Source organism: Malaclemys terrapin, chromosome 23 (assembly GCF_027887155.1).
Source record: "Malaclemys terrapin pileata isolate rMalTer1 chromosome 23, rMalTer1.hap1, whole genome shotgun sequence".
In the NCBI taxonomy this organism is placed as follows: Eukaryota; Metazoa; Chordata; order Testudines; family Emydidae; genus Malaclemys; species Malaclemys terrapin.
In genome coordinates, this window is record NC_071527.1 from 17797612 (window position 1) to 17817052 (window position 19441).

General features: G+C 57.8%; 1 protein-coding gene across 1 annotated transcript; it reads left to right on the plus strand.

Moving 5' to 3' along the window:
• Window positions 1-1303: 1303 nt before the first annotated feature.
• DCAF15 (DDB1 and CUL4 associated factor 15) lies at window positions 1304-19091 on the plus strand. Its single transcript, XM_054012954.1, is given in 14 exon segments — window positions 1304-1387; window positions 1389-1439; window positions 2704-2801; window positions 2983-3118; window positions 4081-4187; window positions 5418-5557; window positions 6486-6656; window positions 10367-10984; window positions 12582-12673; window positions 14584-14712; window positions 15638-15723; window positions 16039-16143; window positions 16594-16709; window positions 18182-19091. Coding segments are annotated over 14 exon segments (1989 nt in total). The 3' UTR covers window positions 18238-19091.
• Window positions 19092-19441: the final 350 nt, after the last annotated feature.

The window sequence follows — 19441 nt, forward strand, 5'->3', positions numbered from 1 at the left end:
ATGGGCGCCATGTTGTTGGCTGTGTCCCAATGGGCGCCATGCTGTTGGCTGTTGCCCCATTGGGCACCATGTTGTTGGCTGTGCCCCAATGGGCGCCATGTTGTTGGCTGTGCCCCAATGGGTGCCATGCTGTTGGCTGTGGCCACATTGGGCGCCATGTTGTTGGCTGTGCCCCAATGGGCGCCATGCTGTTGGCTGTTGCCCCATTGGGCGCCATGTTGTTGGCTGTGGCAATGGGCGCCATGTTGTTGGCTGTGGCCGCATTGGGCGCCATGTTGTTGGCTGTGCCCCAATGGGTGCCATGCTGTTGGCTGTGACACATTGGGCGCTATGCTGTTGGCTGTGGCCCCACTGGGCGCCATGTTGTTGCCTGTGGCCCCACTGGGCGCCATGCTGTTGGCTGTTGCCCCAATGGGCGCCATGTTGTTGGCTGTGTCCCAATGGGTGCCATGCTGTTGGCTGTGGCCGCATTGGGCGCCATGTTGTTGGCTGTGCCCCAATGGGCGCCATGTTGTTGGCTGTGCCCCAATGGGCGCCATGCTGTTGGCTGTTGCCCCATTGGGCGCCATGTTGTTGGCTGTGGCAATGGGCGCCATGTTGTTGGCTGTGGCCGCATTGGGCACCATGTTGTTGGCTGTGCCCCAATGGGTGCCATGCTGTTGGCTGTTGCCCCAATGGGCGCCATGCTGTTGGCTGTTGCCCCAATGGGCGCCATGTTGTTGGCTGTTGCCCCATTGGGCGCCATGTTGTTGGCTGTGCCCCAATGGGCGCCATGCTGTTGGCTGTTGCCCAATGGGCGCTACACCATCTCTCACGTCAGGGCTGGGCTGTCACCACCGCGGGATGCCTGGGCCTCATGCACCCTGAGGACACATGGACCCCGTCGCCATGACGACGGCCCAGCGCCCTGTATTTCTCAGGCACCGCTTAGACGCCCCGCTCTGGAGACCCCCGGCGCCCAAGGGCCCTTGCTCTCGCCGCCTGCCAGCCCGGGAGGCGGGGCCTAGCTGATAGCGCTTCTCCATAGCAACCAAACGAGATAGAGACTGACAGGAGACAGCCACCAATCGGACAACGCGGACTGACGGGGCGGGGCGAGGAGGCGCATTCTGATTGGTGCGCGAGCCCTGCAGGGGCGGGACGCTGGGATTGACAGTCCATCTGATGAATGGGAATCGCGGAGAGATCTGAAATCCCGGCGGGCGCCGGGGGCTGGCCAATGGCAAAGCAGCGTGGGCGGGCCCGGGCGCAGGAGGCGGTGGCGGGCCGGGCTGCGCCGGAAGCTGAGGGGGCCGGGGGGAAAATGGCGCCCAGCTCGAAATCGGAGCGGGGCGGCCCGGGGGGGAAGCGGGGCCCGGCTGGAGCGGGGGGCGGATCCTCCTCCGGGGGGGGCGCGGGGCCGCCGGGAGCACGTGGTGCGGCAGCTCGAGCGGGTCAAGGTGAGGGGGGGCGTTGGGGGAGGGGCGGCTCGGTGCCGGTGGGCGCTGTGGGGAGGGATGTGGGGGGCGGGGCGGGGGGACCTGTGGGGGGGCGTTGGGGGAGGGGCGGCTCGTTGCCAGGGGGCGCTGTGGGGAGGGATGTGGGGGGCGGGGCGGGGGGGGGCTCTGTGGGGGCGGGGCAGGGGGACAGGCGGGGCGCTCGTTGCCGGGGGGGCGCTGTGGGGAGGGATGTGGGGGGCGGGGCGGGGGGACCTGTGGGGGGGCGTTGGGGGAGGGGCGGCTCGTTGCCAGGGGGCTCTGTGGGGAGGGATGTGGGGGGCGGGGCGGGGGGGCGTTGGGGGAGGGGCGGCTCGTTGCCAGGGGGCTCTGTGGGGAGGGATGTGGGGGGCGGGGCGGGGGGACCTGTGGGGGGGCGTTGGGGGCGGGATGCTCACTGTCGGGGGGTCTCTGTGAGCGGGGCGGTGGGAACGGGGCAGCTCATTGGCTGGGGGCTCTGGGGGCGGGGGGACAGGTGGGGGGGCTCATATGCGGGGGGCTCCGTTGGGAGGAATGTGGGGGACACGGGGGGGGGGAGGCTCCTGTGAGGGAGTTCGGGTGGAGGGGGGGAGCTAACTGAGAAGGGGCTGCTTTGCGGGGGAGGGGTGCTTCCCACGGGGAGCTCATTGAGGGGAGGGGGATGGGGGGTTCTGTGAGGGGCAGTTGCACAGGGAAGGGGGGTCTGACTGATTGGGACTGGGTGTGATTGTGGGAGAGGGGAGGGTCTCTGCGGGGGGCAGTAAGAGGCTCTGTGAAGGAAGAGGGGGTGGTTTCTACAGGAGTGGGTGAAATGACTTGAGCAGAGAGCTGGGGATAGAACCCCGGAGTCCTGACTCCCAATATCTCCCTCTTCCCCCCACCCACTTCATTAGACCCCATTGACCCAGGAGTCTTGTTTTCTATGTCAGCCTCTGTTCTGCTGCCCTGACCCTGCAGCGAGGTTGCTCCGTGCAGCCATTGCCCCAAAAGTCCCAGCCCTGGGGGCGGCGATGGTGACTTGTCAGGAGAGCCCCAGGGCAGCAACTAATGTGGTCACCGTTACCAGAAATAAACACCCCTGACTCCGATATCTGCTCATATAGTCCTTGTCTAGCTCAGCTCCTTCCTCACGCTGGGATCACAAGCAGAAGGCATCCACGGGCAGCAATTCAAGACACGTTTTGGGATGTCTTGAGCCCGCTTCTTGTTGGCTGTACCCCCGAGCCTCTGACACTTCCCTTCTTTCCAGATCAGCGGGCAGCTTTCTCCACGCCTTTTCCGCAAGCTGCCCCCAAGGGTGTGCGTTTCCCTGAAGAATATTGTGGACGAAGATTTCTTGTGTGCAGGGTAAGATGTGGCATTTCTCTTGAGCAGGTTGGCAGGGCCAGCCATCATTCTCAGCTTGACTTCCACTGGGGGGGCAGATAAACTCATGGGGAGTTTCCATGCCCAGCAAGTTTGGCGAGATGGGGATGTGAATGCATGTGAGTGCTCTGGGCTGACCTATAGTCCTGTGCTCATCTTCCAGACACATCTTCCTCGGCTTCTCCAAGTGCGGGAGGTACGTCTTGTCCTATACCAGCAACAGCGGCGACGACGACTTCTCCTTCTACATCTACCACCTCTATTGGTGGGAATTCAACGTGCACAGCAAGCTGAAGCTGGTACGTATGATGCCCCCAGTCTGGCGCTGGGGGAGGGAAAGCTCCTGAAGCAACTGAGCGTGGTGAATGGTTTCACAAGGAATGAAGACCCACTTCCTGCAGATATTCCCCCTTTGGGCTGTGATCCAGAGGGTTAGGTGTGGCTGGTGCTTGGAAGGGAGACTTCAAAGGAAAACCCAGAAAGGGGATTGGGGAGTCATTAGGGGACACTCTTTCCTTTGCATCATTGCCCCTGTATGAGACTAGAGGGTGCTGGGCTGACCAATGTTGCCCAGTCCGGTTGTAGGAGGTACTAGGGTGCAAGAGGCATCACCTTTTAAACAAGGCATAAAACTGACGCCTTGATCGGGTGCATTTTGCTAGAGTTGAGGAGCTGCTGTCCTCAGATCCCTAATCAGCTCATCACATTTTGCCTCCCTAAATTTCCCCCGCAGTTTCAATTCTTCCTGTGCTAAATGCTAGTGCAGTGTTGCTGTGCACTGTCAAATTACTGTCATGCTCCACCCCAGAGGCAGCTGTATGCAGTGATTCTTTTATGTAATCAGTTTGTAACGATAAAGCATTTTGAGACCCTCCTGAGTGAAAGGGGCGTCTGAAATGTAAAATCACCTATCTTCTCGTGCCAAACAGACATCTTTCAGAGAATGCCTGATCTTGGCTAAGGGTATGTCTACACTATGAAATTAGGTCGGTTTTATAGAAGTCGATCGTTAGAAAATGATTTTATACAGTCGATTGTGTAGGTCGACGGAATGGTGTTGGTTGTATAGACAAATTGACCTAATGCAGCTAAATTCGACCTAACCTCATAGTGTAGACCAGGGCTAAGCCTCTTAAAAGACCTTCCCAAGTAACTTAGGCCCTACAGTTGTCTGGGGGGGGTTCTAATTCCAGATCCCACTGCTTGGTCATCTGTTTTCTCACATCAGGTTTCAATCTTATTTGCTCTGTTGTTCCCATAGGTACGACAGGTTCGCTTGTTTCAAGATGAAGAAATCTACAGTGACCTTTACCTGACTGTGTGTGAATGGCCCAGTGACTCCTCCAAGGTCATCGTTTTTGGCTTCAAGTGAGTTCCATTGAATGAGTCTTGTCTTGGGGGATGAGGGAGTGATTTGGACAGAATTTGAGTTCCCGCCTGCGCTCCCAACTTCACATCCCCCCATAAAAGGTTAAGGGAGGCTGAGGGACCCATAGTAAATTCTTCTTTGCTGCTGCCAGCCTCCTCCCTGAGGTTTCTGGGTGATACACTCCTGCCTCTTTAAAATAGTTATTTCACTTAACACACAAGTATAGGACTGACAGCCTTGGAAACTGATGTCTTCGTCCTATTCACAGATTGGGTGCAGCCTGGTCAGCACAGGCCATGCCTTCCCTTCAGTCTCTCCCTGCGTGCGTCTCACCCCAGCCCTAGAAGATGGAGTGTCTAAGGCTGTCAGGAGTGGGGAAGCGGTGCTTTGGGATATTAAGGGGAGAACTATGGCTCAGTTACTCTCCCACCTCCTCCTGAGCTGAATCTAAGGTTGGAAGAGCCAAATGCCCTGACCTGGCAAATAAGAGAGGCAGGTGGGGTGCATCTGCTGCGGTTGGTTAGCATAACACAAACTCCTGTCGAAAGAGGCTGCAGTAGGGTTCCAGTTTAGGGAAAGGCCCCTTATCAATTGAAACCATTTGACTTCCCTTGTTTCTTTGTTCACGTTTTGAAAAAAACCTGCTTTGTTCTCCATCTGTTTTTAATGACTGTAAATACTTAGTTTTGTGTGGTGTTAGATTGGCAAAGACGTGTGTGTGTTTGCTTTTTTCCTCTGCATTGTATGTATTTGTGATACGATAGCGCCTCGAACCCCTAGTCGTGGGCCAGGACCCCATTGTGCTGGGCGCTGCACAAAATGAACCAAAGGACTGTCCCTGCCCCACAAAGCTTGCAATCAAAGTAAATGTTAATGTTTTACTCACCCAAGCCGTCACTGGGAGTGGGGCTGGGAGGTCTGTGTAACGTCACTGCACGTGAAACGTGTTCTTAAAGATCTGAGAGCAATTCAGTCCTGCCTCTTAGCCCCAAGGCTCTTGTAAAAGAAAAATAACAGTTTAATTTAGTAGCGGCTCCAGTTTGGATTAAACCCTTTGAAGAGAGAATCCCATTGCCCCCTCTCCCATGTAACGACTGGCTAATAGGCCTGATTTGCAAGCTAGGACAGAAATCAGGGATGGAAGATGTGGGTTTAAAAGAGGGAGATGAGGGTTTGAATCCCTGAACTTCTCTGAAAGTGACCAAAGGTGTCTCCTGTCTCCCTGGCAGCACACGCTCTGCAAACGGCCTGCTGATGAACATGATGATGATGAGTGATGAAAACCATCGGGATATTTACATCAGCATGGTGGCCATGCCCCCACTCATGTACTGCCCCGGCTGCAGGGATATGGCCCTCGCCCATCCAGGTGAGCCAGTGGGACGGTTCCCTAGCTGTCAAGAATATGCTCGCCGGGAAAGCTGATGTGCATCTTCCTAAGGGGGTCAGAGGAGGCAAGCCTGGAGGTTTGGCGAAGGTGGGGTGATAGACTTGGTGACGGGACAGAGTGAGGTCTCCTGATTCGTTTAGGGAACAGTTGGGACTCCTGGGTCCTCTTGCCAGCTCTTCCACTGACTTGCTGCATGATCTTTGGGCAAGCTTTCATCCTCCTTGCCTCAGTTTCCCCATAGGATAATGTAATCTGACTCCCAGTGGGATTCGTTTAGTGTTAGAAAAGGAAATGTTCTTACCCTGTGTCGCGGAGTATCGGGGGACTCTGGGCCCTGCATCCCCGGCTTCCTGTGATTCACCATGACTCTCAGCCAGCCAGTAAAGCAGAAGGTTTATTTGGATGACAGGAATACAGTCCAAGATAGGTCTTGCAGGCACAGACAACAGGGCCCCCCTCAGTTAGGTCCATCTGGGGGTCCCAGGCATCCCAGCCCCCCTTGGGAGGTCAGAGCAATCTCTGCTCCCCAGCCATCTCTCCAACCCGCTTCCAGCACTCTGCCTTCAGCGACCCCTCCCACAGCCTTTGTTCAGTTTCCCCGGCCAAGGAGTCCCCTGGCCTCCAACCCCTTCCTGGGCTCCCATGCTACACGCCCAGGTATTCGCCCTCGGGCAGACTCAGACTCCCATCCCCCAATGCAGACTATCCAGCCACACTCCCCTGTCAGCATTCACACACCACAGTAAGAACAGGCCCAGTTCGTCACACCCTGCCAGGTGCTAGGCACAGTCAATGTGGGTGACTCTGGGACTGAGCGCGTGGGAGACAAGCAGTATCTGACCCCCCAGCTGTTCTCGTCTTTTGGGCAGGGATGATCTCACTTGTCCCTCTCCTTGTGTGTTCTCAGGGGACCCAAACGCCCACTGTCTGCAGCATGGCTTCATGCTGCACACAAAGTACCAGGTGGTCTATCCGTTCCCCACGTTCCAGCCAGCCTTCCAGCTCAAGAAGGACCAGGTGGTGCTGCTCAACACCAGCTACTCCCTCGTAGCATGTGCTGTTTCCGTACACACCGCAGGTAAGCGCCTCGCCCCTCTGGGGGCAACTGGAATTGGAGAGCACGAACGTGTGGATTTCTTCCTGGGAAGACGCTGCGTTCGGAATTCCAGGCCTTGTTGGGTGTTTCTGCAAGGTCAGCGGTGAGGCTTTGGATGTGTGGGAATGGCTGCTTAGTGTAGTCAGTCTAGTCAGGGTACCTTCTCTCCCTCATCTTGGATTTGAAGGGACCATTAGCTCATCGAGTCTGCCCTCCTGTATAACACAGGCCAGAGAACTTCATTGCCATCCTTCTCTTGCAACCGGCTTGAGCATCGCAGCTACTAAGAGTGGCGCTTTCAGCAACCCGCAGGCCTGTGGCTTGGCCAGGGGTTGGAAACTCCGTGGCTTCAGAATGAGTGCAGTCTACCTTCAGTGCGTGAAACCGCTGCTCAGAGGGGGGAACCCAGGGGTCAGTGGAAGGTCAGGTATCTTGCAAGCAACTGGGCCTAGAGATGAGTAAGTGATGCATGGGAGAGCTGGCAGTCCCAGCTTCCCAGGGTAACGTAGGGCATTCTTTGTAGCCTCGGGTGGTTGCAAGATGCATTGGACCTCAGGTTCTCATTCCTCACTTAACAGCTGCTGAACTACCTAAGAACAAAGCAACCGCCTCGGCCTTGTTGAGGTTTGGATTTCCAGATTCAAACGGTCTCAAACACTAACCTCAAGGGAGGGAAGGATGGTCTTATAGCTGCTTTCTATTGTGGTAGGGCCCATTGGCCTGTTGCGCCAGGCGTTGCACAATCCGGTGTCCCTGCCCCAAAGAGCTTGCAATGCAGGAAAACCAGGAGAGGAAGGGTGGGGGTGGGGGGGAGTGAGCACCTGTGTGTGTGTGTGTGTGTATATATATATATATATAATATGAGTAGACCAGGGGTCTCAAACACGCAGCTCGCCAAGCTCCCCGTGCCCGCCCTCCCCGGAGTTATTTCCTGTGGCCACCTAGCTCCCCATACCCGCTGCCCCCCCTTCCCTCTCCGTGCGCCACGTTCCCACTTCTCTGCCTACCTCCAGGTGCTTCCTGCCACCAAACAGCTGTTTGGCAGCACTTAGCGCTTTCCAGGAGGGAGGCAGGGGTGGGGATTTGGGGAAGAGGTTGGAATAGGGGCAGGGAGGGGGTGGAGTTGGGGTGGGGACTTTGGGCAAGGGGTTGGAATGGGGGCGGGGCAGGGGTGGGGCCTCATTGAAGGGGCGGGGGAGGGTGGTGGTGGTCAGTGATGCAGCTCTCGGGCCAATGTACTAGTCTTCATGTGGCCCTCATGGTCATTTGAGTTTGATAACCCTGTAGTAGACAGTGTGGTCTAGTGGCTAAAGCATTGGACTGGGACCCAGGTTCTACTCCTGGTTCTACCACTGACCTGCTGGTTGACCTTGGGCAAGTCACTTCCTCTTCCCATCCCTTAATTTCCCCATCTGTAAAATGGGAAGAATGATACCAACCTCCTTTGTAAGGAATGTACATCTGAGAAATATGTACCTACTAGCATTCGCCCCATAGTAGAGACTGAAAATATACATACCTCTAGTGCGGGACAGGAAATTGACATATTTAGAAAGTTGGTTTTCCCCTGATTCTGTATATCAGTGGTTTTCAATCTGTGGTCCACGGACGCCTGAAGGTCTGCAGACAGTCTAAGATTTCCAAAGGGGTCCGCACCTTCATTTGAAATTTTTTAGCAGTCCACAAATGAAAAAGGTTGAAAACCACCGCTGTATATACTCCAACTCATTAACCTTTGAGGAGACACAGCATATTTTAATTTATTTAAATGATTTTCGTAGATTATAGGGATATTAGGTTTTAACATGGGTGGTTGTCATTTCAAATTTAATCTTGGGTGTATTTTTTAAAAGAAAATGTATTTAATTTAAAGACGCTGTTTTCAATAAATGCAATTTTCAAAAAGAATCACTTTTGATCACTGATTAAAAGGATTGAGAAGTGCTTTGAGATCTGCTGGTGAAAAGTTAGAGCTACTAATTATCCACTCTGTCTACCCCGTGGGATTGCGAGGGTCAATATGTGATTGTAAAGTGTTTTGAGTTCCTTGATTGCAGGCTGCTGGAGCAGTGCACAGGTATGTTGTCCAGATCTCGCAGCCTGGCACAATGGGAGCATATGCTGTTCCTGGGGGCCAGGAACTGTGTCAGCCTTATGAGGCCCGAACGGCTTGGTCCAGGGTGGGTGTCCCATACCTAAGGGCAGCGTGGAAGGACGTGCTGAGATGTGGAATCTCCGTCATTAAAGGTTTTTAAGAGCAGGTTAGACAAACACCTGTCAGGGATGGTCTAATACTTAGTCCTGCCCTGAGTGCAGGGGACTGGACTAGATGACCTCTCGAGGTCCCTTCCAGTCCTGCGATTCTAGGAGATCCTGCGATTCTGTTTGGGTGAGAGAAGTTGACAATGGAGCAGAGATTTGGTGGGTGAGGTGGGAGACATGTAAGGGACACGGAGGGGAAGGGCCTCAAAGGTGAGAATGTGATGCAGGGACATTGAGTCTCGTTCTAACTCGCCTATGGGTGGCTGGAAGCACGTGACATGCTGGTTTCCCAGCGTTTTAGACCTTGGGAGAGGTAAACTGGACCCATGTTAGCGAGCACTGTAAAGCTGTCCTGCCTTCCTCCAGGAGACCAGCCCAGTGGGTGTAATCTCTCGTTTTACAGAGAAACTGGCTGCTAAAATGAGGACACAGAGAAATGCGGTGAAGGGGCGAAAGCCACACCCCGCTGGCGCGACGGGGAGTTGTGTGTGGGGTATATTAGATGGAGTTGTGTGGTGTTCTAGGGAAATCCTGGTGCATCTACGAGCACGTTCGAGAGTCCAGCGCCGGAGGCTGGGAGTTGAGACTCCTGGGTTCTGTTCCCAGTTGTGCTGCTGCCTCTGCCACTGGCTCACCGTGTGACCTGGGGCGAGTCACTGCACGTTTGTGTGCACATTTCTGCGGCCGGGACCTGCCTCCTTCGTGCCGGAGCTTTGGAGGCTCAGTTCTTTAATGTCTGCAAAGCATCTTCCGGTCCCAGAGAGCCGGCCTCAGGGAGGGGGCAGCTGTTTTGCAAATTAAGGCTTTATGTGTTCGTTTCTCCTTAAAACCAATGGGAAGTGGGCATCCGACCCCCTTCAATGGCTCTCCGAATCTCAGCCTAACTCTGAAATGATGTGCCCAGCAATTGCATTCAGTGGTGGGGCCCAGATGAGAGGAAGGATGGTCCAGTGGTTAGTGCACTAGCCTAGGGCTTGGCAGACCTGAGTTCAGACGCCGTGTGTGACCTCTTTGCCTTGGTCCCCCCTGCCCTGCTTCCCAGGGGGGTTATTAGGGGAAATACATTAAAGCTTGTGAAGCACTTTCAGATGCGCCGATGGGAAAGCATTGCCCAGGTGGTACCGCTGAGCCCGGAGTCCTGACGTCTAAACGAAGGCAGAGGTCTAATACTCTTCATCCGAGTATCTGCCGGCGTCTGACAAGGGCACGTGAGGATCTGGGACCTGAGTCACAGCACGGCAGTGGCAGAGCCCGGGGAATGGTTTGCATGCCGTGCCCATCACTCTGGTATTGGGGCACTCGGGGCTCTATCCACTAGACCTTGCTGCTCCCACTTGTCCAGTGGAAAATGCTGAGGGATGTCTCCATGGAAACTGTTCTCTGTGTAGCCATGGCCTCTTTAACCCTTTCCTCACCTCTCTCTGGTTTAGAGGACAGCAACTTCTGCCAAATCCTCTACGACAGACGGAACCAGCCCCAGTCGCCCCACGCAGGGGCTTGTGATGCTGCAGGGGCCATGCCGGGCCCAGTGGCTGCGGAGGAACGGATGGAAAGAGATGGCTGCCCTTGCCGAATGGCTGCCGCACCATCGCCCGCCAGCAGAGCTTCCCAGGGCCCGGAAAGCCCCGTCAAACCCATGGAGCTGTCGCCAGCCGTGGCCAAGGCAAAAGAGTTTGTGGCCGATATTTTCCGACGGGCCAAAGAGGCGAAAGGCCCGGCCCCAGCGGAAGAGGAGGAGGTGGGTAGCGGCCGGTTTGAGTGCCGTCCTGCCCAGGAAGCCGGCCCACACAGATCCCTGTGTCAGGGCACCCCTGCTGATGCACCATGGGAGGCAAAGCCGTGCTTGGGGCCCTCCGGGAGTTACTGCCGCCTGCATCATGGCCTCTCGTCTCCCAGGGGAGACCGAACTCCAGAAGGGGATCAGCCCCCGAAAGATTCTCCCCTTGCCGGACCGGAGATGGAGAGCCCGCCGGCTGAGCCCGGCTACGTCAACTACACCAAGCTGTGCTATGTTCTGGAGCCCAGCGACCTGTCGGAGCCGGAGGACGGTAAGCAGAGCTTCGAGAGGCCAATCCACTTCTCGGGGCGGGGATCGCGCGGAGGGCTGAGCTGACTGGTTTCGGCTGGAGCCCGGGTCCTTTCATCCCTCAGGCTGCTTGTAATTGGACTTACGTGCGTTGTAACCGAGAGCTGTTAATGGTCTAGTGTCTGGCCCGTGCAGTGAGTTTGGGTCTCCCTCTGGTTCCCAGCAGTCAGGCCTCCATGCTGCTAAACCACCCCCCTCCCCTCCCCTCCAATCCCTCCATCCCCGAGTGCTAGGAGGCCGTTTTGCTGGAAGCCTCAGTGGAGAGGCTGAGGACTGAACTGCCCCTTGCCCCTGTATGGGGTCCCTGCAGGGCACAGCTTACCTTCCTGCTGTGCCCGCTCTGCATTCATGGTGTGGATTGGGACTTCTCTTCTCCTCCATCCCCCAGTTACTGGGTCTGTAATGCTCAGAAGGGGCCCCTGGCTGGTGGGGCCCTGTCCCCTCCTTGGGGAGCTCTCTCCATAGCAGCCTCGGGGCACGTCTCGGGCTCTGCAGCCTGGGCTGGGGCGGGGGAGCCGGAGCTCCAGCTCGAGCCACAGCATAAGCTGTTTTTGGAGCGCTAGGGCAAGCCCCCACTACCCCAAATCTGGGGCCCTGGGCTGGGAGGCTGGGCCCTGAGCGGCCAGTCTCTGCACAGGCCCCTCCTTCAGCTCCCTTGGTACAGCACACGCCTGGCCCCGGGCTGCCAGAGCAGTTCTGGGCCTGTCACGTTTGGCATTGCAGTCCCTCCCGTACCAGATGGCACGGATGTGCTCTGGCACTTGGTCTCTTCCCTGACGCAGCGAGCAGGAGGCTGGCTAACGAGGCTCTGAGAGATCAGAGCACTTGCCTGCCCCAGAGTCCCACCCCGCTCCCCCAGACAAGTCCGCAGCACATCCATCAGATTCAATTGCCAGAATCTTCCCTGACTTGCCTAAATGTTCCTGTCCCAAGTAATGTTAACTGAAGGATGGACGCCTTCGTTAATTGCCCTGGTCCCACTTGGGAAGGTGCCAGTTCACTTCAGCAGGTCCAGCTTTTTGTAATTAGGTTCTTTAATTGTCCCTTTTCTGTCCCCACCATCCACTGGCCCGGCCTGGTGCCTTCGGTTGCATTGCCCGGGTGTAACTGAAGGCAGGTTTTATTTGTACCACGGTAGCACCCAGGAGTCCCAGACATGGGCCAGAACCCCACAGCAAAAAGCCAGTCCCTGCCCCACAGTCCTACACTCCAAGTATTGGAGCTTGGGAAACGATCCTACTTGCAATACAGGAGTCCTGGCATCTGGCTCCTTCCCCCAGAGCTGTGTTGACTCTGTCGGGCTGATGGAAGCAGGAGCTCTGCTCACCAAAGCTGGCTCGGAAAGGCCCATGGAGCGGCTCTGAGCCGGAAGAGCCACTCTTCGGACTATATCGCACTAAACCGGGGGGCAGAAACCAGTGTTCTGATCCTGCCTCCTTAGCAGACATCTCGCTTCCCAAGCTCTTCCATGGGGGGCGACTTTGCGGACCCCTTGGGATTACAGGCCCAGCCCCTTCGCCAGCCCCGTGGCCTCTGCCTCATGCTGCCTTCCCTTTCAGAATACGAGGATGACAAGATCTCGCTGCCGTTTGTCGTAACTGACCTGAGAGGGCGAAACCTCAAGCCGCTGAAGGAGAGAGCCATATTCCAGGTCAGGCGTGGCCTCGGGCTCTGGTCCTGTCATGGGGTGGGGGGCGGGGACTTAAAGGGACACCGTCAGCTTGAAATCTAGTCCGTTTCAAATAATGAGCTAACACTCCCGCAGCTGCCCTGGATCGCCCGGCCGGTTTCGGGGGTTTGACAGTCATGTTCTGTTACCGCTGAATGCATTCGATCTTGCCGCATTGCTGGACATGGAGGATTTGACCATGTGATGCACGAGGCAAAGGTGTCTGACCCTGTGCTGTCAACGTAGGAGTCAGGCGTAACAGTGGTGTGTGTGTCTGAGACTTGCAGACAGAAGTGGGTGTCCTTTTTAAAGCTTTCATCAGCCGCTGCTGTTCCATAGAGATGTAGTCTCCATGGAGACTACAAGTCCCAACGTGCAGTGCTTTGTCCGGAGCCGAGTGTTGCATTTTAAGATGTCAATTCTGGAATGGGCAGCTGTGAGTAACACCCTGGGGCGAAAACTGACCACGCTGCTCCACCTCCAGTCAGCCATCCCCAGAGAGGCAGCCGAACCACGCTGATTTCACAAACGCTTTCTACGTTCACAAAAATTCTGATTTTTCACCTTCTAAATGGGCTGGGCTGGAGGCAGATCCCTCCCTAAGAGAGGGGAGGTTACCTAGTGATCTGCTGGGAGAGGGAAGTGTGAATGGGGCAGTGTGCTCTAGTGCAGGGGTTCGCAACCTTTTTCTTTCGGAGGCTATAAAACCTCCACAGCCCCCCGTGTCACAACAACTGCTTTTCTGCATATAAAAGCCAGGGCCGGCGTTAGGGGGTAGCAAACAGGGCAGTTGCCCGGGGCCCCACGCCACAGGGAGCCCCATGACGCTAAGCTGCTCAGGCTTCGGCTTCAGCCCTGGGTGGCGGGGCTCGGGGCCTTGGGCTTCAGCCCCAGGCCGTGTGGCTTCGGCTTTCTGCCCTGTGCCCCAGTGAGTCTGATGCTGGCCCTGCTTGACAGGCACCCCTGAAACGGCTCGCGGCCCCCCAGCAGGCCCTGGACCCTTGGTTGAGAACCACGGCTCTAGTGGGCAGAGCGCTGGCCTGGGGCTCAGGGGACCTAGCGTCCATTCTTGACTCTGCTGCCGGGTGACTGGGCGAGTCGTGTTCCCCATCTGCAGCATGGGGGTATGTTCCCCATCACCTCTGTGCAATGATGACCAGCGCTCGGTGGGGGGATTACTCACGAGCAGGTCTGTTCTGAGGAGGGCTGCTGAATTCAGCACCGTGGGGCTTTGTGGCCGAGCCGTGTCGTGGTTTTTATCCACCGTTGATCATAAAAGATTCTGCCAGCCAGAGAGGTGCCCCCGTCCTACCTGTCTCGGCGCTGATGGACTTGGTATGGGGTCTACAGGCTCCGGCTGAGATGGGGCCCTAGAGCGCCAAGCACTGTACAAACCCCCAGCGACCACTCCTCCCTGACAAGCCTACAGACGAGAGAAAGGGCAGGAGAGGTGAAGCCGACAAGGCGTAGTGCTCAGTGCCCACGGTCACACGGAGTCTGGCAGGGCTGGGAATCACACCCAGGAGCGCCGCAAGCGGCTCCTCCCTCTAACCTGGCTGCCAGCTCCGGAGGAGGTAATGGGCTTGAGCCCGCAGTTAAACCTTTGGGCACAGTGCTGGCGATGGGTGAGCTGTGTCGAATCTAGCTGGTGCCCTCGGAGCAGGGTTGGACTAGCGACGGGCGTCTGTCTCTCTCAGCGCAGAGCGGTGGGCTGAGAAAAGGGGCCCTGTCTGCGGAGTCCCGTGGCGGGCTGGGACAGGACTTTGAGGAGCGAGTTCCCATAGCTTTCTACTGAGCCAGGACCTGCTTAGCACAGCTGCCTGAAGTGATAGGCCCTTAGGACCAGGGAGAAACAGCTGCTGAAGCGTCTGGGTTCTCTCCCCCCGTTGCAGGGCCAGTACCTGACGGTGGAGCAGCTGACTCTGGATTTTGAGTACGTCATTAATGAGGTGATCCGGAACGACGCCTCCTGGTCCAGGCAGTTCTGCTCCTTCAGCGACTACGACATCGTCATCTTAGAGGTGAGTGCGCGGGAGCGTCCCTTCCCCTGCAGAGCCAGGCGAGCCTCGGGCTGCCTAGCGAAGCCGTCGGGCGGACCGCCTCCGGCCGCGTGACTTGAGAGCCGCAGCGCTTTGCCTGGGCCGGGAGCCGGCATCGAGGCATAACCCCCAGTGGCTCCGACGGCTGCTCCTCCAGCAGGATCAACAAACTTCTCTGTTGGCTGCTACAGACTGGAGCAAGGACCTGGCCGGAAGCCGTAGTGCTGCCTCTGAAATGAAACCGATGGCACTAGCCCTCCTCTGTAACAGGGCATGGCCACACAGCATTGCATGCCTGGGAGCTGTGTCCTTCTGTAGGTAGCAGAGTTGAAGGGTCTCCGTGTGGAACTGGGTGGGGAGGGAGAGATGGTCTGGCCAGGAACCCGGAGAAGGGACAGGGTCAGCCTCTGCATTTCCCCTGGCTGCTGCACTGGGATGGGGCGGTCAGAGGGGAGTGATTGGCACCTGTTCCCTCTTCGGGGGGTGGGGATCTCGCTTCCTGCTGCAGCACCTGGCTGCTGACCGCTCTGGGGGGCGGCTGTTGGAGCTCCTGACCCACCTAATCTGAGGGGAGATGGGGTCAGGCCCCTCTCTTTGGTTGTGCTGCTTCAGATCTCGCTCATGTTTCTACTGTCTTGACTCTGCCGTGCCCGGTGTGTGGTGGGAATCCCAGTGGACAGGCATCTCTTGTGCACATCAGCTGCCCTGGGCTGCTGCTGTACTCGGTACAGAGAACCCTGGGCTCTGGAGGGACCATCCAGGGCTAAATACAACCAGGCCACCCTTCCTTCTGCCTGGGACCCATAGCCGCCCTGCCAAGCGTGATCCATGCCCAGCAGTGCTCCACAGCGATCTCTGCCAGGCTCCGTAACCTCTCCAAGTCAACTGTCCAATCCCCTCCCTGTAGGTGTGTCCAGAAACCAACCAAGTCATCATCAATATCGGATTATTGCTCTTGGCCTTCCCAGCTCCTGACGAAGAGGGCCAGCTTAGGTGAGTACAGCCGCTGCCAAAACTCCCCCCGCGACGTCTCTCCATCCCCTCGGCGTGTGCTTTTAGGGGACCCAGTCCCCACAGAAGGGGCAGGAACTGGCATGAAGGGAGGTCATGGAGAGCAGATGGGGGGGGGAGTCTGGGAGGAATTCCAGTAGCCGGAACCCCTCCACCCAACCTCAGTCCCTAGCGGGCTCCAGGAGTCCTGGTAATTGCCCAGATTGTACGTGGGGCTTGGGGAGGAAATGGTTAATTTCTAGCCGACCCCTGTTCTAACCTGCCCAGGCCGGTGTGTGTCCTGTGCCTCCCCTCCAGACCAAAGACCTATCACACCAGCCTGAAAGTCGCCTGGAATCTGAACACTGGCACCTTCATCACCGTCAGCGTGGGAGACCTCACAGAAGTTAAGGGGCAGACCAGGTGTGTGGCAGCGGCCGTGGCTGGTGCCTGCTGGGGTGAGCTGGGGAAAGTCACTCACTCCAGAGAGCTGGGCTTGGGTCCGAGTCCCAGATCCTGGCGCCGTCAGACCTTTGCTGGTTAGAATCAAGAGCCCTTCACTGAGCCTCTTGCCATCCCAGTTCAAAGCTCCCTTTTCCCAACCAAAGTGGCCCTGCCTTCCGGCCTTCTCCCCTGGGAACACAACTCCCTTCCACCTCCCCATAGCTGGCGCTGGGGCGGCTGCGTCCGGAGGGACCTGGGGCTGTGGGGCGTTCTGGGGATCTGCTCAGCCCTAGAACTGCCTGGCACTTGTGTTTGACAGCACTAATACAAACCGCCCAGGGCGCTGCCTCTGGAAAATCACAGCCTGGGGGCCTCGGCCCAGGGCGGGCACCTGCTCTGCCCACTCACGGTGCTGTTCCCTGTCCGCAGCGGCAGCGTCTGGAGCTCCTACCGGAAGAGCTGCGTGGACATGGTGATGAAGTGGCTGGTGCCGGAGAGCAGCGGGCGATACGTCAACAGAATGACGAACGAGGCACTTCATAAAGGTAAACGCCCCGCCCCAGGCCGGGCGCTGAGCACTGGAGGAGGGGCTGCCCGGCTTCCCCTCGGGGGTGCAGCCGAGCCCTGCCGAAGGCGAGGGATCCCCTAGCGAGGCCTGTGTGAGTGAGACGGGGCTGGGCAGTGTGACGCAGCACGGCTGGCTGATCCTGTTCACCACGCGGCTTCCCCGCTGTGTTCTGCTGCCCAGTCCGCTGCCATGCAATGGCTGCTACGCTCCCAGCCTTGTCAGCCTGCCTGGGCTCCAGACCCGCGCTCTGCGCCCCCGCCAGCAGGAACGTGGCGCTGCAGCCACCTGGGGCCGGGGCAAGCTGTGCGCCGTGCTGCTGGAGGCTGGATCTCTCCGTTCCAGCTGAGGGGAGGCGAAGTGTGTCTGGGCTGGGCTGCCAAGGGCACGGTTCCCTCCAGAGCCCAGCGGGGGGGGCCTCTAAGCTCCCTCGCGTGTTGCGGGACGGTTACTTTCTGCTGGACAGCGTCCTGCCCCAGACTCCATGTGTGGGGGCGTCCCTCCCTGCCCTCTACCCCAGGAGGAGTTCTATCTGCCCAGTCATGGCTCTTCGCTGCGTGGCCCCCGATTAAACTCCCCACCAGAAATAATTGCATGCTCCTAGATCCCTGTGTATCGGCGAAGGCCAGAAGGGGCCGCTGGGCTCACGCAGCCGAGACCCGCGCCCCAGGGATTCCTGCAGCCGGCCCCTGGCTAAGCTTGGGCAGATGGGTTAGACACAGAAGCCGACCCCCCAGCAGACATGGTGCAGGTGGTGTCCGACCAAACCCCGCCCAGCCTGGACCCAGCTGATCCCTTAGCCGGAGCTCTGGGTCGTGCCTGGAACCCCAGTGGGAACGGGGGGAAGCGGGTGCAGCTGCCCTCGCTGTTCGGGGGCAGTTGGTCCCCGCTGTCTGGGTGCAGGACTCTGCCCATCTCTCCAGGGCCTGCTGCTCCCTCCCCCTGTGCCCTGTGTCTCTCCTGACTCCGCAGCTGAGCGCGGGCAGGTCAGAAGCCTCCGGCCCCACGGACGGAATTCCCCGCTTGGCTGGCGGCCGAGCCAGGCAGAGCTGTGCCCGTGTCAGTAGGCAGGGGAAGGCAGAGCCATGCCGGGGGATGGGGGGCGGGCATGGCAGGCATGCCATGCTGGGCTTTAATCGCGAAACCCCAGCAGGACCATCCCCTGCACTGCTGGGAGGGAGGGCCCACGCGCTGCACTGAGCACACCCCTGGCTTGACCCCTTGCTGCCCGGTGGCTTGTAGCCACACTGACTCCTGGCCCAGGGCCCGCTTCCTACGCGGATCCTGCCACCTTACTTTACCATCAGTGTAGTGGGGAGACTTGGGTCCTTCCCCCACCCCCAACGCAGCCCCGGGTGCGCCCGCCCCGCCCTCAGCCGCCCAGCCTTGGGAGTGGGGAAATGGCCACCGAGGAGCAGCTCCTTCAACCCATCTGCTCTTTACTCTCTCTAGGCTGCTCCTTGAAGGTCCTAGCAGACAACGAGCGCTACACCTGGATCGTCTTGTGACGCGGAGGCGAGCCTGGTTTGGTTCCTGCCGTACTGTACGTCGGATTTAACTACCTCCTCCTGTTTGAGTTTCGTTGGGTTTTAATTTCTCTTCATCCTTTTTTTTAATTAGAGTAACTCGTGCTTTTGCTGAAAGTGGATGTAAGTAGGAATATCCCTAGGGGAGGGGGAACGCCTGTCATCCCCGGGCCCAGCCCAGCGTCTCCTCTGGGGTTGGACCGTGACGCTCTTACCTCTGCCGGCGGCATTTCCTGTGGTGCACGTGCTCAGTTGGGGCTAGCGGGATGCTGTGGGAGGGACCTGACCCTCGTCACCGTGATCTGCGGTGACTTAGCAGTAACATGCCCTGGCTCCACCCTTTCTGAACAGGGCAGCCTCTTCCTCCGGCTCGGGACACCCCTTTAACCATCTCCCTGCTTTCTGGAGACGGTGAATTCTTCTAATACTGCCCCGGCCACGTGCTGCCAAAGCCGTCAGCAGCACGCCTGGCCCCTGGGGAGAAGGCCCCGCGCAGCCCCTCTCCCGGGACCGTTCAGGTGTCATTGAGGGGGCGAGAGGGCAGCATTCTAGCTTCCCCCGGCGTAGCGTGATCCTGTGGCAGAACAAATCTCCCGCCCTCCAGGGGGCCAGATGGCCCGGTTCTGTTCGATGTATATTTAAGTGTCATTCTCTGTTCAGTGTTTAAGGCACTTTTTCCAGTGGAGGAGGTTTTTCCTTTGAGTCCAGATAACACACCTCTCCCCCGCCCACACACTTTGTGGATCATTCCACAGTCCCCGGCCCCACTGTTAATCATTTAGTTTCTCCTCAAATGGGCTTTTGTTTCCCTGTAATAAACATTTTAATTTCCAAGACTTCGGTTTGCGTCGCTTTCTGCTGCGGGCGCAGGGGAGAGTGCCTGGCCCTAGAGTGCACGTGCCGCGCAGCTCTGGGAGCAGGTGGGCCGAGCACCATGTGACTTAGGCCGTGCTCGCAGGGATTAGCGAGAAGCATTCCCCCGCAGCACAGCTGAAAGCTTCCCGAGCGCGGCTCCCGCTGCCAATAACCAAGTGGCGCCGGAGGCAAAGAACACGGCTGAATTTATTTCTCTTAAGAAAGAACTACAAAAGGTAGAAAACAGCGTTTGCACTCTAGACTACACACGTCTACATCATCCGATCACAGGCACGGCCCATCTCCTGGGCCGGGACACCTACAAAAGCTC